This window comes from Schistocerca gregaria, chromosome 3 (genome assembly GCF_023897955.1).
Source record: "Schistocerca gregaria isolate iqSchGreg1 chromosome 3, iqSchGreg1.2, whole genome shotgun sequence".
NCBI classification, from domain to species: domain Eukaryota; kingdom Metazoa; phylum Arthropoda; class Insecta; order Orthoptera; family Acrididae; genus Schistocerca; species Schistocerca gregaria.
In genome coordinates, this window is record NC_064922.1 from 614,592,474 (window position 1) to 614,606,836 (window position 14,363).

At 39.9% G+C, this 14,363-nt stretch overlaps 1 protein-coding gene across 4 annotated transcripts in view; it reads left to right on the forward strand.

The window, feature by feature from the left end:
• LOC126354393 (leucine-rich repeat flightless-interacting protein 2) overlaps positions 1-14,363 on the forward strand; it is a 235,681-nt gene that overhangs the window by 174,845 nt on the left and 46,473 nt on the right. For all 4 annotated transcript variants that reach the window (XM_050003998.1, XM_050003999.1, XM_050003997.1 and 1 more), the window contains 2 exons: positions 2,058-2,206; positions 13,751-13,897. In XM_050003998.1, the coding sequence (XP_049859955.1) occupies positions 2,058-2,206; positions 13,751-13,897 (296 nt within the window). The remainder of the gene's footprint in view (positions 1-2,057; positions 2,207-13,750; positions 13,898-14,363) is intronic.

Sequence of the window (14,363 nt, forward strand, 5' to 3'; positions counted from 1 at the left end):
TACTAAAATTAAATTCAGGCTGGTACAGAAAGATACTGTCAGTCCTGTGTACTATGTGTGAATGGAACAGGAAAAGAGGAAATGAGATCGGTACAATATGTTCCTTCCACCACACATATGGTGTCTTGTAGAGAACACATGTATGTATGTATGTAGGTAGGTAGAGACCCAAAATAGAGCCCCGTGCCACACCACGTCAGTTTGAGCACTTATTGGTGAGTGAAAGGCATGGAATTAGTACACACTGCTTTCTGTTCTGACATGCAGATAAGATAAAAACTATGGACCTGTTGTGCATCTTCATCATCATCTTCTTCTTCTTGAATAGTTCGTAGCCCCAGGTTAGGTGTTCAACACACTCCTCCACATCTTCCAGTCGTAAATCCCTTGGTCTTTCTCTTGGTCATTTCCTTCACATCTCCATTTCACATATCGTCATGAGAATCCTCTTGTTTTCCATTCTTTTTAAGTGCTCATACCATCTTAGCCTTGATGTTTCTGTCCTGCTCTGCAAGGGTGCCCCTTTCACTATTTCTCTTGCCCTTTCATTCCTCATTGTATTTCTCCTTATTACTACTATATTAATTCTGAGGAACTTCGTTTCATTTGCCTGTTATCTGCTTGCATCTCTCTTTCTTCATTACCCATGTTTCAGATGCATAGGTAAGTATTGGGATTAATGACATCTATATATCACTTCTTCGCTTTTTATGGGGTGTCTTGAGCACAGGAAAAGAGCACTTCACAGAAATAATTTTGCCTGTCTGCCAAGTGCACTGTTGTTTCTAATTTCCTCCATTTTTCTGTATCACACTTCCCAAGTACTTGACACTTTACACCTCCTTCAATTGTCCACCAGCACTCCTTATTATGCTAGTTGGTTAATCTGTCTTTGTATTTCTAACAAGGATCTCACATTTATTTACATTAAATGTTATTCCATACAGTCTCACAGTTTGTTCCCAAGCATCCAGGCCCCTGAATCACTCATTCCTGTTTTCCCAAACCATTAAGTTATCTTTGAGGGCCATTGCTTCCATCTTGCCTTCTTCAGTTTCTTCTGCCACTTTAGTTATTATCTCATCCAAGATCTCCACTGTGCTTTTTATCTCTTTTTCCACTCCCTTCTTTTCTGGTGGTTCCCAGGTCTGTCTTCTGCAGGTGCTATCTGATGCCTTTTCTAGGTCAAGAAAGGCCACCACATGGTCTTCCCAAATTCATAGTGGTGCTCCTGACTGTTCCATAATACTTTAACTTCAGCATGAGGATATAATAGCTCACACAAATCAGAAAATATTCCCAGTTTCGATTTATTAATTCTAATGTATTATCTGTCATGGAAAATATAGCCTTAGCAATTGACAACTTATTTTGTAACCGATAACCTCTCTGACTGATCTACCCAGCCACGGCTTAAGATATGTCCTGACAGCTTCAATTTTGTCAGTACTTCTCTCAGACTCTCTGAACTTCACAGTAGTTCTTCTGCATACTTTGCTGGACTAGTACTCTCCAAAGAAAAGGTATGAAGAAATGGCTTAGCCTTTGCTTGGGATTGTTTGCAAAACAATCTTTCACTCAGCAATGGAGTGTGCGATGTTTTGAAACTTCTTGACAGATGAAACCTGTGTGCCAGAGCAGGATTCGAACCTAGAACCATGCCTTTCATTGCAGCGCTCATATCAAATGGGCTTCCTCTGTAGGCAAGAGTCCTAAATCAGGTAACAACCCCCATAACAACCCTTAGGCTTTGCCGGAATCCATTTCTTTGTAATAACCTTTACCTGTTTGGGCTAGTTCAGCAAGCTATACAGGAGAGGTTCTGTAAGGTTTGTAAAGTAGGAGAGATATTGGCAGATTTGGAACTGTGAGAATGGATTGTGATTTGTGCACTAGCATTGTTCATGAAAAGTAGTTTCTGGTTTCAAGTCCTGGTTGGACACACAGTTTCAATCTATCAACAAGTTTCACTTACTTCTCATAGTCTACAGTTGCGGTAAGAAATTTAATTTTGACATATAAACTATTTCCTTATAGAGACATTCTCATTTTGTCAGATCCAACATCACGAGCAGCGCGTGTGGCAGCCACTGTTGCATCGGGAAGACTGTCTGCCGGTGCAGGTGGCAGTAGTGGGAGTTATACATCCAGCCGCAGATCTTCTGAGGACTCTTTGGAGGAAGGTATCAACCTTCGGGATGTTAGGGTACGTATTTATGCTCGGAAGTGCATTTTGCTATGGCATTGCATGTGTAAGAGCTGTTTGAAAACTTCCTGATGTAATAATGAGAATCAGTGACTATTACTTTATTTTACAAGTGCTTTTTCAGAAACGCTATGACTAACTTTTCCTTAAGTGTGCGGACCTGTCTTTTTCTCTGCTGTCGCAAATGTCAACATCAGTACCCTTGATGTTAGTGTTTGGAAGTAGTGGGCGGGTGTGTGGGACTAGTCTTTCACCTGAGCCGACCCTGGGGTGCAGGATTGAAATAGGTATGGACAAGGATATTCTTCAGATTGGATGACTGACAGAACTCTACTTTGAGTGATAAATCATGTCATGAGAACAACTTTTGTTAGAAACAAAATGTTTGCTAATGCTTTCCAGTGACAATAGGCATACTCGGCCCATGAGAGGCAGTGGGGTATAGGCACCATGTGGCTTGCACATACCTTGTGTGTTGCCTATTATCTAGTCATCTATTCCATGTGAAAGCATATAGCCACAGCAAAAGTTAAATTCTTGATTATTCCTAAACTGTATTTCACCACTTGAGACTCATTCTTAAGGTTTACTTGTTGAAAATCACTCTTATCAATTTCCTGCGGTCGATAGAATGCAGTACATCTGCTAGTGGTGAAATCTCGTTGTCTCAGGGCCAGTGAATGCTAAAGGCTGTTACTAAAAATTATCAGAGAACATTTTGTCTCTAACAAAAATTGTTCCCCATGACATGATCTGTCAGTCCGAAGTCACCTGAGGCAAAGACCTTGAAACACTGTGTATATTACTTTTGAATTCATTATAGGAGTGACAGTGATCAATGTGTTACAAATATTTACTATTAAAAACAGCCTTGATTGCAATTTATTTATTAAGGTGACCGGTTTCGACCACTACTGTGGTCATCTTCAGACCATTGAATAGGAACCTCTTTCTGCTGGAGAATCACTACTACTGTGGTCATCTTCAGACCATTGAGTAGAAATCTCTTTCTGCTGGAGAATCACTAGTTCAAGCCATTGAGTAGGAACCTCTTTCTGATGGAGAATCACTACTAGTGATTCTCTAGCCGAAAGAGGTTCCTGCTCAGTGGTCTGAAGATGAACACAGTAGTGGTCGAAATCGGTCACTTTAATAAATAAATCATGATCAAGACCGTTTTTAACAGTAAAAAAAAACTGTGTATATTCCATGTAAACACAAGCATAGAACACTATAGTGTAGTGTCTTAGTAGATTTGTCAGTTAGATGTACTTGAAGCAATTTACAGTCAGCACCAAAAATTCACTCCTAAGATAACTGTCACAATCAAAGAAGGAGAAAAATCTAATGTTACCTTGAAGCAGTAACCAGTAATTAAGTAATAAAGAAGAAAAAAAAACTTTTAAAGATATGAACTTGTAAACAAAAGTCAGTTCTATGTAAACACAATACATGGTTTTAATGTAAACAACTACTACTTTCTGTAGTTAACTAAAAAAAAGGGGGGGGGGGGGGCAAATTTCTAATGATCCTCAGGGCTTCTATAGCAGAATGGCTTTTTATACAGTCATTTGGCATAACAATTCAGTTCAGTTGCAGGTATTTACATTTTTTTAAAATAAAACCTTATAATAATGGTTATGTGAAAGAAATAGATAAAAAGACAATGTACTAGTCATTGTACAACAGGATAGATTGAAATGTCATAAAAGAAGATCACTAAATCATAACATCATGCAGCAGTTAGATAAAATCACCTAATCACTAAAAAGCTACAAAATTTGTGGTGTATAGTTTACAAAAATATAATAATATGGTTCAGAAATACCTTTAATTATGGAAAATTCCTCTTTTATTTTGAGACACCTTCATGGTGTCTTAAGTAATGCACTGTTTCACTATGCCATGCTTTTAAGCACTTCAGATACTTCACTGTAGGTACTTACAGTTTTGATATTGTAGCAAAGAGAATGTGGTGTAATATGGTCTCGGGCATTGGTAGTCAGTCTGGTCCCTACCACCCACTAGTGGACATTCCAGTTTTCAGGGTGGCTGGTAGGGGTTTTAAGAACATTTTCATTACATTTTTTTAAAAAAATTGACCTAGTATTTGGTAACATTATTATTATTATTATTATTATTATTATTATTATTATTATTATTATTATTATTACATTGCTTTAACTTGCTGTAAGCCTATAAAATTTATGGAGCAAAGTACAGTTACTTCACTACTATGTAAATCACTGTTACTGTGAAACCAGTGGGCATTTAGGAAATTTTACTACTAACAGAAATACAAAGGTTAAAAAAGGCTGACTACTCCTGGTCTAAGAGATATGTTGTGGTGTGCCCCCAGCCTCTTTTGAGGAACTTGAATGTGTTGTGTGCGAACAGCTATCTCACGTGATGTCCTTGACCCATTAGCTTCAGCACTTGTGCATTCTGTCGGTGGCAAAGGTTTGGACACAGGTTTTCTCCCACCATGAGATGTTTCATGGTGCTCCAGTGGCAACACACCAGAAACAGTAGCAGTGTCAACCATGGAAAACCAATTTCAGCAAGCAGTAATAGAGTACACGTTGCTTAGCATATTCATCTCATGCTGAAATGCAATAAGCACATTAATGTATGCTATGTCATCACTGTGTGTATTGTCTGCTCCATGCACACTTTGAAATTACTGATGCAACAACAACAATTCGGATTGGTTAATAATAATATGATTACTTTGTGGAATTACTGGAACTAGTACATTATACTATGAAATCAGTGCACTTAAAATATACGTTCATAGCAGATAACAGTATGCAATGAAAATTTCTTATAACTTCATTTATCCTAGCAATCTGTGTAGTAATACAGTTTGATATTCTCAACTTGTTGCACATCTCATTATTTACCAATCTCAACCTGTTGAACAGCGATGACATTTGGATGTATTATCTCATTATTCCAAATGGTCCTATGTAGTAGTGGTGAAACTTCTGGATTCTGTCCTTAAATTTTGATGATTTTGTGTGTGTGAATGTACCAGAAATAAATCACTATCTCATATGTGATGAATCTACACTTGTCATATGTCTTTCTGTATTCAGCAGCTTTTTGCTGCATCATTGTCAGTGCAATCTTCTGTCTTTCCTCCTGTCGTATCAGTCAGTGGAGGGAATTGAAAACAGTACTTGAAAATGCTGCTTCTTTCCTAACAAGACAGTAGACAACACACATTATTAGTCATACCCTTAATTTCTCACTATTTCTTGGCCCAGTTCTTATATGCCTTTCCACTTCACAGAGTTCCACAGATTGTCTGATATCATGTTCTGTTGGGCTTGGTCCGCGTCAGTATGTTGAATTCAAAATCTGCTTTTATAATATTCTACTCCAAAAAGTTATTTCATTACCACAATGTAAACTGAATTCAATATCTTACAACAGGCAGCGGGGCTTCACTGCATTAAAAAAATTATCATCTTGTAGAATTTTGATGATAATTTTGGCATGGTATTTTGCAAGGGATAGTATCTAACCCACATTGGTACAACGTTCAGCACAACCAGTTCTTGGAAACATTACCTTCGCCTTTTGTAATGGGCCCAGAAGATCCAGACATACTAACTGTCCTTGTTTAACCAGATTTACATATTGAAGTCCCTGATAGCTAGGCAGTGAACCTTCATCAGAGGCTTAAAACTTCAGTCCCTTAAAGAAAACCAGAGATAATTAGACAGAATGTGCAAAGAAATAATACCTCCGATCAATACAACAGAATGGAACATGAGTACAGCCAATAACCTTTACCCAGGCATGCTAACACAGAGCACAAGGTATAGTCCTTAAACCAGCATGTACTTAATTCCACTGGGCTAGCATCAATATTTTCAGGTTGGTGTTGGTCCCAAACGCCAGTGAGCTTGCTCTCTGCACTAAATAATATCTAGTGTACACAATAATTAGCAGATTTCTAAAACAGGCAGAAAAAACACAATGAGTTTGTACATTAAGAGAGCCAGACACATAAGTCTCCAATCACTTCTCAAAATAGTTGTAAGCTAGTGTCCATGATAAGATCGTGAATTAAGATATACAGAAACACAGTGGGCAACAGTTTCACATATTAATGGTAAGCAGAGCACAGGGTAGATAGCACTTCCAACAAAAGCATCCTTTTGCCCCCACTATAGGTTAAACCTGAGGCCCATTAATTGGTACACAATCAGCACCAATAAAACACTATTCCACTGAGTTGCAGGAAAATGTGCTCCTAGGTGGAATCTGGTGAATGGTAACCATCGATTAAACAGCATGAGGAAAACTAAGAGTACAGCCTCTGTACAGCACATCATCAATACCTCATACCTAACCAATAGGCCAACACATTCACTGGCTGATCTCTCTCTCTCTCTCTCTCTCTCTCTCTCTCTCTCTCTCTCTCTCTCTCTGGTGTACAATGCAGTCGGCCCATGACTCCACTAGCACTGCCTAGTTGTATCAAGCATGGACACTGCCTGTGTCCCCGACACGAGGAAACTTCAGCTTACAGCCTGAAATGTTGAGAGTGTAACACTGTCACTATGTTCTGCACTTGTACCCTGCTTAACAACCTTCCTTTAGCTGTGCCATGTACGCTCTAGTTCAGAGTAGGCAATGCACTTGGATTGGACTGTGGAGAGAAATCAATAGGTACGCATCAAACTCTCAACCTCATTCCCCTAAGTGAAGCTTGGGGGTGGGGGATACACCCCAGCTGCACACCACCTTCAAATAGTTCTCTTTTTCCCTGCCACCCAACCTGAGCTGACTTATAAGGGCACAGATCTTTCTGTGGGTCTGCAGGTCCTCAACCAAGCAGCTCACCGAGACAGAATCTTAATGACCTCACTTGGGTCTACATATCGCAGGAGCTTCTTCCCCTTTTGTCCCTTTTTCCCCTTTACTCTGCCCCCACACATTCTTCGTGTACACCTTGTCACCCACTGACACTGATGCCACATGCTTCTCCCGATTATAAGTGCAGACTTCCCTTTGATGGGTGAGAGTAGTGTTCATCCTCGCAGCCTCCCACTTAATCCTCTGATTGTCGAGGTCGGCACATTCTGGTTGTAGGTTGTTTAAGGACTAGAGGTTAATCAACGAGGTATTGATCTTGAATGCAAAGATCAACATTGCTGGGCTTGTTCTGTGGAATTCTTGGCAAGCTGTGTCAAATGCCACACTAAGCCACTTCAGTGCTCTATCCCTAGTTCTTTGTTGCTTACTAACATTCTGGGTGGCCCGAAGCTCAGAAAAATGGTTGATAGATGCTGAGTGTTTGTTGCTGTTGTGGTCTCCTTATGTGGACTAAGCCACATGAACTGCCACCACGAACATATAACGATTACCGTCCTTTGTGTGTGAGAATGGGCCAAGATAATTGGTAAATAAATTGTTGAAGGGGGGGAACTCATTGGTCGACTGCAAGAGGCCCATCTGTTACTGATGCTTTGTTTCCCTCACTTACACTCTTCACACCTACTTACTCACTTCTGGACTTTGCCTTCCATGTCCTTCCACATTACATGCTCACAAATTTTCGTCTGTCTTATGGATGCCAGAGTGCCCACCATGCAGCAATTGATAAAAATATCTGAAAACGGCAGGCACTAAGCTCCTGGGTAGGCAGTTTGTCACCTTTTCATAATGTCTAGTATAACATCCCTGCCATTATAGTTTCATTGCATTCCTTCTTGTATATCCCTCCCTTCTCTCTATGATACAAATAGGGAAAATGATGTAATATTCTTACATGAAGTTTCATTTGATTATAACTGTTTGTTGTTTCTGTTATTTTGTTTACTGGACCAGACTTAACTGAATACCATGTGCCAGTGTCCTTAATTCAGTCATCTGATTAGTGTGTTAGTGTTGTGTTAATTCCTTTACTCTGATGTGGAGCATAGGGCATATGTTAGAGCTTTCCATCTGACCCTGTTTGTTGCCATATTCTTGATGTTACTCCAGGAGTGGCCAGTGGCTGACACATCAGCTTCAACAGTCCTGTGCCAGTTTGACCTCGGTCTGCCTCTTCTTCTTGCTCCTTGTGGGTTCTATTCTAAAGCCTGCTTTGGAATATGTTGCGGGCACCTTCTCAGGGTGTGTCCAATCCATCTCCATTTCCTTCCTGTTACAGTTATCTCGGCTTTCCGTTGTTGGGTGCATTGCTATAATTCTCGGTTTGAGATAACATTTGGCCAGCATACTTCCAGTATAGCGCTCAAACATTTATTGATGAAGGTTTTTACTCTTGTTTTAATTTGTGCTGTCACCTTCCATATCTCACACTCATAAAAGGGAACAGATTTTACATTTGAGTCAAAGATTTTAAGCTTTACCTTCAACAATATGTCACGAGGTGTCCAGACTGGTCGCAGCTGGGCAAAAGCCCCTTTGCCTTTTTGATCCTACTTTTGACGTCTGCTGTCGCCCTTCCATTTTTGGAAACAATACTTCCCCTGGGAGGACATCTGGTCAGCAATTTAAATAAATTGTGAACCATTTCGTGCAGCCAACTTTCTTATCATCTTCAGGTGAATTCTCTCAAACTCGAATTTGTGAGAATTTGATCTGTACAATCCTTCACTAAAACCATTTGCCAACATTTCTGCTGACCAGTTGGTATCGATGCCTGTGGTGGTAAACATAAGGTTACTTTCATGATCCAAGTAAAATGTTGATGACTAAATGGTTCACAGTTGTTTGGTCGCATTTTGTTGGGCACACCTAGTCTTGGTATTTCACAGACCTATGCAAGGCTACTTGGTGTCTGATTTTCCAACTGTCCAAGCCCAAGTAGATAAAGAGATGCTTTTCCTGGTCAAGGACAGCCTTAGCCTCAGGATTTATAACATCTTTTGTAAAACAGTTATACAGTGTCAGTCAGTCAGTCTGTACAGTTGTTGATTGTTATGCAGAACTGCACCAACAGAACATTAAAAAATTAAGTTTAGGAAAAAAATGAGCAGCTGTTAAGCACAGCCACAAGAATACTTTTGTATTCATGGTATCCCTAGATCTGTATCTCAGTTACTAACAATGGAAAATCTGGAAGTGGAATAACAATAATATGGAAAGAGTAGACAGCTACTCAGCCTGTAGAAGATGTGTTAGATCACAGGTAGGTACACTGGAAAAGAATGTCAGAAAAATATTAAGCATTCAGGCTAAGTTCTTTGTCAGATGTACAGAACTGACACACAGGCACAACTCGCACACAGTTGGCCATTGTCATTTCTGGGCTTAGGCCTGACTGTGACTGTGTCTAAGGTGAGCAGCAGTCTAACTGGAGTGGGTAGTGGAGATAAAGAAGAGGTGTGGGGCAGGGAGCAGAATAGCAGTATGGGGGAAGAGGAAGATGGTGATGCTGCCAGTGAGTGCATACATGGCTGTAGTAAGGACAGCACAGGGCTACTATGTGCAGCCTATGGAGGCTGTGCTAGTTCGGGTGAGGGAGGAGGAAGAGCTGGGAAGACGGAAAAGGACTATGCAGATTCAAGACCTGTTCCATACATTCTCCCACTATCACTTCGTCAGTCCTGTTGCAGGCAACAGGTAACTCATCAAATGCAGGGCAGCATGTGAAGGCAGCCAAGCGATTCACCAACTCAGCAGCAACCACTGTACCACATTCTATTGGGGCATGACAACTAACGTGCTGGCTGACTGCATGAGGGGCTGTAGACACTGTGGTCAAGAGACACCTGGACCATCCATTTGCTGAGCATGTGTGTCAACATACAGTGCTTCACTTCAACTGCCTTACAGCCTGTGCCATCTGGATTCTTCCCACCACCACCACCTCTCAGTTGGGCAGGTGGGATTTCAGTCCACAATGTGTCCTTCATTCCTGTTAACACCCCTGGCCTCAGTGTTTGCTAGTTGCCGCCTTCCTCCCACATATTCCTGTACGTGCTCCCACTCCAGCACTACACATGCTTCCTATCACACCAACACTCCTATGTACTGCTTTCTTCTTCTCTAATCCCCCCTCCCCCTACAACCCCCTGCCCACTAGCCACAGCCTCTCAATGCTGTACCTAGCAGTTTTATGCTGTCTCCACTTCATTCCGGACTGCTTTCACAGGCAGCACCAGCATCCTCCTCCACCATTCTACTGCTATCCTTCACCCTTCCTGCACAATGTCTCTTCCTCATCCCCATTATGTGCCCCACCCACTCTAGCTACACTGATGTGCAAAGCTTATGGTCAAAAGTAACTTTCGGATGATGTGACATTGCCAGGTAACACAGTGTGATGACACTTGGACTGTAGGTATACATAACAGCTAAAGTGTAGTACAGAAGGTAACTGAAAGAAATATGCAATGGAACATCCAGAAGTGACACTTTTGTGTAATGACAATAAAGGCACTGAAATCACTGTGGTTCAGAATGGTCCCCTGGACATTACAAAAGGTGAACATGATTCTTAATAGGGCTTGTGATCACCATGGGCGGCAGTGCTTGCTCTTCAGTGTGCTGCTATGCTGGCCACAAGGTTGTAAGGAGTTCTTTTGGTAGGGACCTCCATTCCTCCAGTAGCACAACTGATAACTGCTGGATGATCACTGTTATCGAAGTTGATACTTGCAAGGTATTGATGCCGGGAATTCCAAGACCATATCAAAATCTGTATGGTACTTCCTCAGACTAGCCCGGAAATACAAAAAGAAGTGAGCAGGAGGTTTCAGTTTATGTATGTAGAGAGAAAAATTTAATAAAACATTTTTATTTATTTACTAAAACCTGACTACAATGTAGCATGCAGTAATGTTTATCCATTATGCTTTTGAGGGATAATGAATGAATGCAGTGTATGGTCCAGTGGCAAAATTATATTTTTATGTGGTACAGGTACAATTTAACAAGTTTTTAATTTTTAATTTTACTTATACTGTGAAACCGTGCTCCTTGCTTGATTCCACGATTATACATCAACGGGAAGTACGCCATAGGTTTTGATGAGTGAATTCGGGAGTTTCAAAATGTGTGACATAAATGGCCGAATCTTTCCATTGAATTGACTTGGAAGCTTAATGTTTTTTCACTGGCAAGGAACTACATACTTCAAAATGTGACATAAATTTGAACATGATACACCAACATATTCTGTAGAAAGAGAGTTCTCAGCAGTTGGACAGATGAATGGATATTGCACCATCTCAAGCACCAAGCCTGTTCATGTGCCAGTAAACTGCTACATATGAAGGAGTCAGGCTTTGTTTGAATAATTTTACACCTGTTGCACCTATTTTCCATCCTTCTTTTCAATCCGGGCTTTGGACCGGCACTGGTGAAGTTAAAAATAGATTTATATATTTTTTACATTTTTGCCTTTTTCTAGTAATTCATTCAGAAGTGTCAATAAATTTTCTAAGATTTAATTCCCAATGACTCACGTAACAGTCGGAAAATGTCTTCCTGTGAATTGCAGAGGATTCTCGTTGTTGTAGTGCCTTCCCCTACCAGCTTTACCCCTTTCTGTAGCATATTTTTCTACAATCTCCCTTACGAGAGAAAGGTGAAACTCTGTGATTGCCATTTTTTGCCCAGTTACTGATCAATGGAGAGCACGAGCATTCAGAATGCACAAATTCAGAATGTGAAAAAAAAATTCTTATACCATCCCACTGAGCTCAGCAACATGTCACAATAGTCAGCTGCATTCATACTCGAATTGTAATCTACAATACAATACAATGCGGTTTCTTTATTTTTTCGCCAGTATTTCTGTGAGTCTTCTCTATTTCAACCATTTGTGTTGTGTGACTTGAGATCAATATGCATACCTCTCTCTTATTGCACCACTTGATAGCAAGAACCTTGTCAGTGGACTTAAACTCAGTTTCTCCGTATTTCAATTTCTTCTGCAGCTTTGGCATGTTATGTCTGTTCCATGGTTGTGAAGCCAGAGGAACAGGTCTGAGCTGGAGTACCAATTATCGACATATAGAATATGACCCTGTTCCAAATATGATCCCATGAGAGTTGCCACTATGTCGACACTTTTTTGCAAATTGTGGAACCCAATTTCTGTAGTTGCACCTGTATATACAATAAAATCAAAAATATACCCACTCTGGCAGTCATACAGTACAATTTTTTAAAATTCCGAATCTACTTCACTTGTTTGGAATAAATTACTTAAAAGATAATCGTCCTTTGAACAGCAAGATACTTTCATCTATACAAGGCTAGTGATATGGGCGAAGTGAATTATGAAACTTCTTACAAACTTTGTCAGTAATCATTCTAATTTTAAGTAGACTGTCATCTCCAGTATTCGCAGAGTTATCACTGAAGTGTAACATTCTCGGAAGTAGACAAAAACAGTTTCAGGACATAATTTCGCTGAAAGCTGGTGTGTTCAAAAGTGTATCTCTGGACCAATAATTTTAAATTCTTAATTTGTGCCATTAGAAGGCAAAGAGAAACAAAACAATACATTTCCTCAAATCCAGTGTCTTTGCACTGTGACAGTTGTGAATTTAACAAATTCTGCAGTATTTTCTCTGGTGTAAACGTAAAAATGATTTGTTTTATCTGCAGTAAATTGCAGCAGTTCTTGCAAAAAATGAAAGAATGCTTGGGTCAGTATATAATTGACATTTGTGTCTTGAATTCAAATCATGGAAGTAATGGTTTAACGGGTGGAAATCGGTTTCTTTCCAGTCAAATGAGTCATTTAAGTGTTCTGTTTTCTGAATCGTTTCCCTGTCACTTTCTGATTCCTCGGATTCAGAGGAACTGCTGACTGTAATTCTTGCTCTCCCCTCTGATGTAAAGGGCTGAGGACTACAGCTTTGAGATTCTGTTGAAGAATCATAACTGCTAGCAAAGTCAGATAATTCACACTCACTGTCGCTCTTGGTGAGCATATCCAGGATTTCTTTATCTGTGCAACCATGGCGATGTGACATTTCTCACATAGAAAACAAGAAAAACGACGAAAATACAGGAATTAGACTTGAATTCTGAAAAGAGGGAACATAGCAACAGACATATATGCACTCTTGAACTATACAGTCAGTCCACTGAACAGCTACAGGAAGAGCAGGGCAGAAAGACAGCTCTGCAAGTTTACATACCTGTAGCGCCTAGGTAGCTGTGACTTAGCACACCTGAACTCTTCCCTAGCAGTGGAAAGGCCGGTGGCGCGGTACGCGGCAACATGCCCTTAGTGCTGTAGGGAAGACCCAAGGGCCGCGCTTACACAGGTCAGGGGTGCCAGGGGAATGGCGGGGAATGACAATTTAACAAGTCCCCAGCAGTCGAAGGGTTAAACCTTTGTCTAAACGAAGGAGGGTGGTATTTTCATTAAAAGTTTTCTTTGGTGTTCCCTGTTTATCACATCTTCTTATTTTATTATTCATCTAGTAATCATCTAAAATAGAAGTTGAATGTGAGAATAATCTAATTAAAGTATGATTTAATCGTGTAGCTATAGCTATGAATTAAAGGCACTTTTTCATTAATAGAGAAATTAAAGACATTTGCACATAATTGCAGCTGGAGCTGAAAGAGGTAGAGGAGAAGTTCCGGAAAGCTATGGTCCAGAATGCCCAGTTGGACAATGAGAAAGCTTCATTGACATATCAAGTGGAGCTGTTAAAGGATAGACTTGAAGACCTGGAAGAACAGCATGCACAGCTGCAGGTATAGTATTAAAATTACATTTTATGTCTAATTATTTTAAAGTTATAATTTATGCATTTAGTGGATAGCTCATTGTTAATAATACAATTTTTACACATATTACTCATCTTCTTATACTTGATTACTTGTCCCTCTTCGAGGTTGGGGCATGCAACATGTTTGATAATATCACTATTTTTTCTTAGCTTGTGTTGTGAAAATGTTAGCACATGGTGATTTGAATGTAATGATTTTCTTGTAATATTAAAGATTGCTACTCAGACCTGCACCAGATTTATACTTTACTGTTCATTCTGTTTCTCTTTCTATTCAGATTTTTATTGAAAAATCATGATTTAAGTAGCACTCTTCCCATCCCTCCAGTTATTATTAGTTTTCAGTTTTACCTTCTTCCTTCTTCCTGTCAGTTTGAAAGGTTCAGTCTCATTGAAAATCAAGTCTTTTTTACTTTTCTGCATCGCTAAAG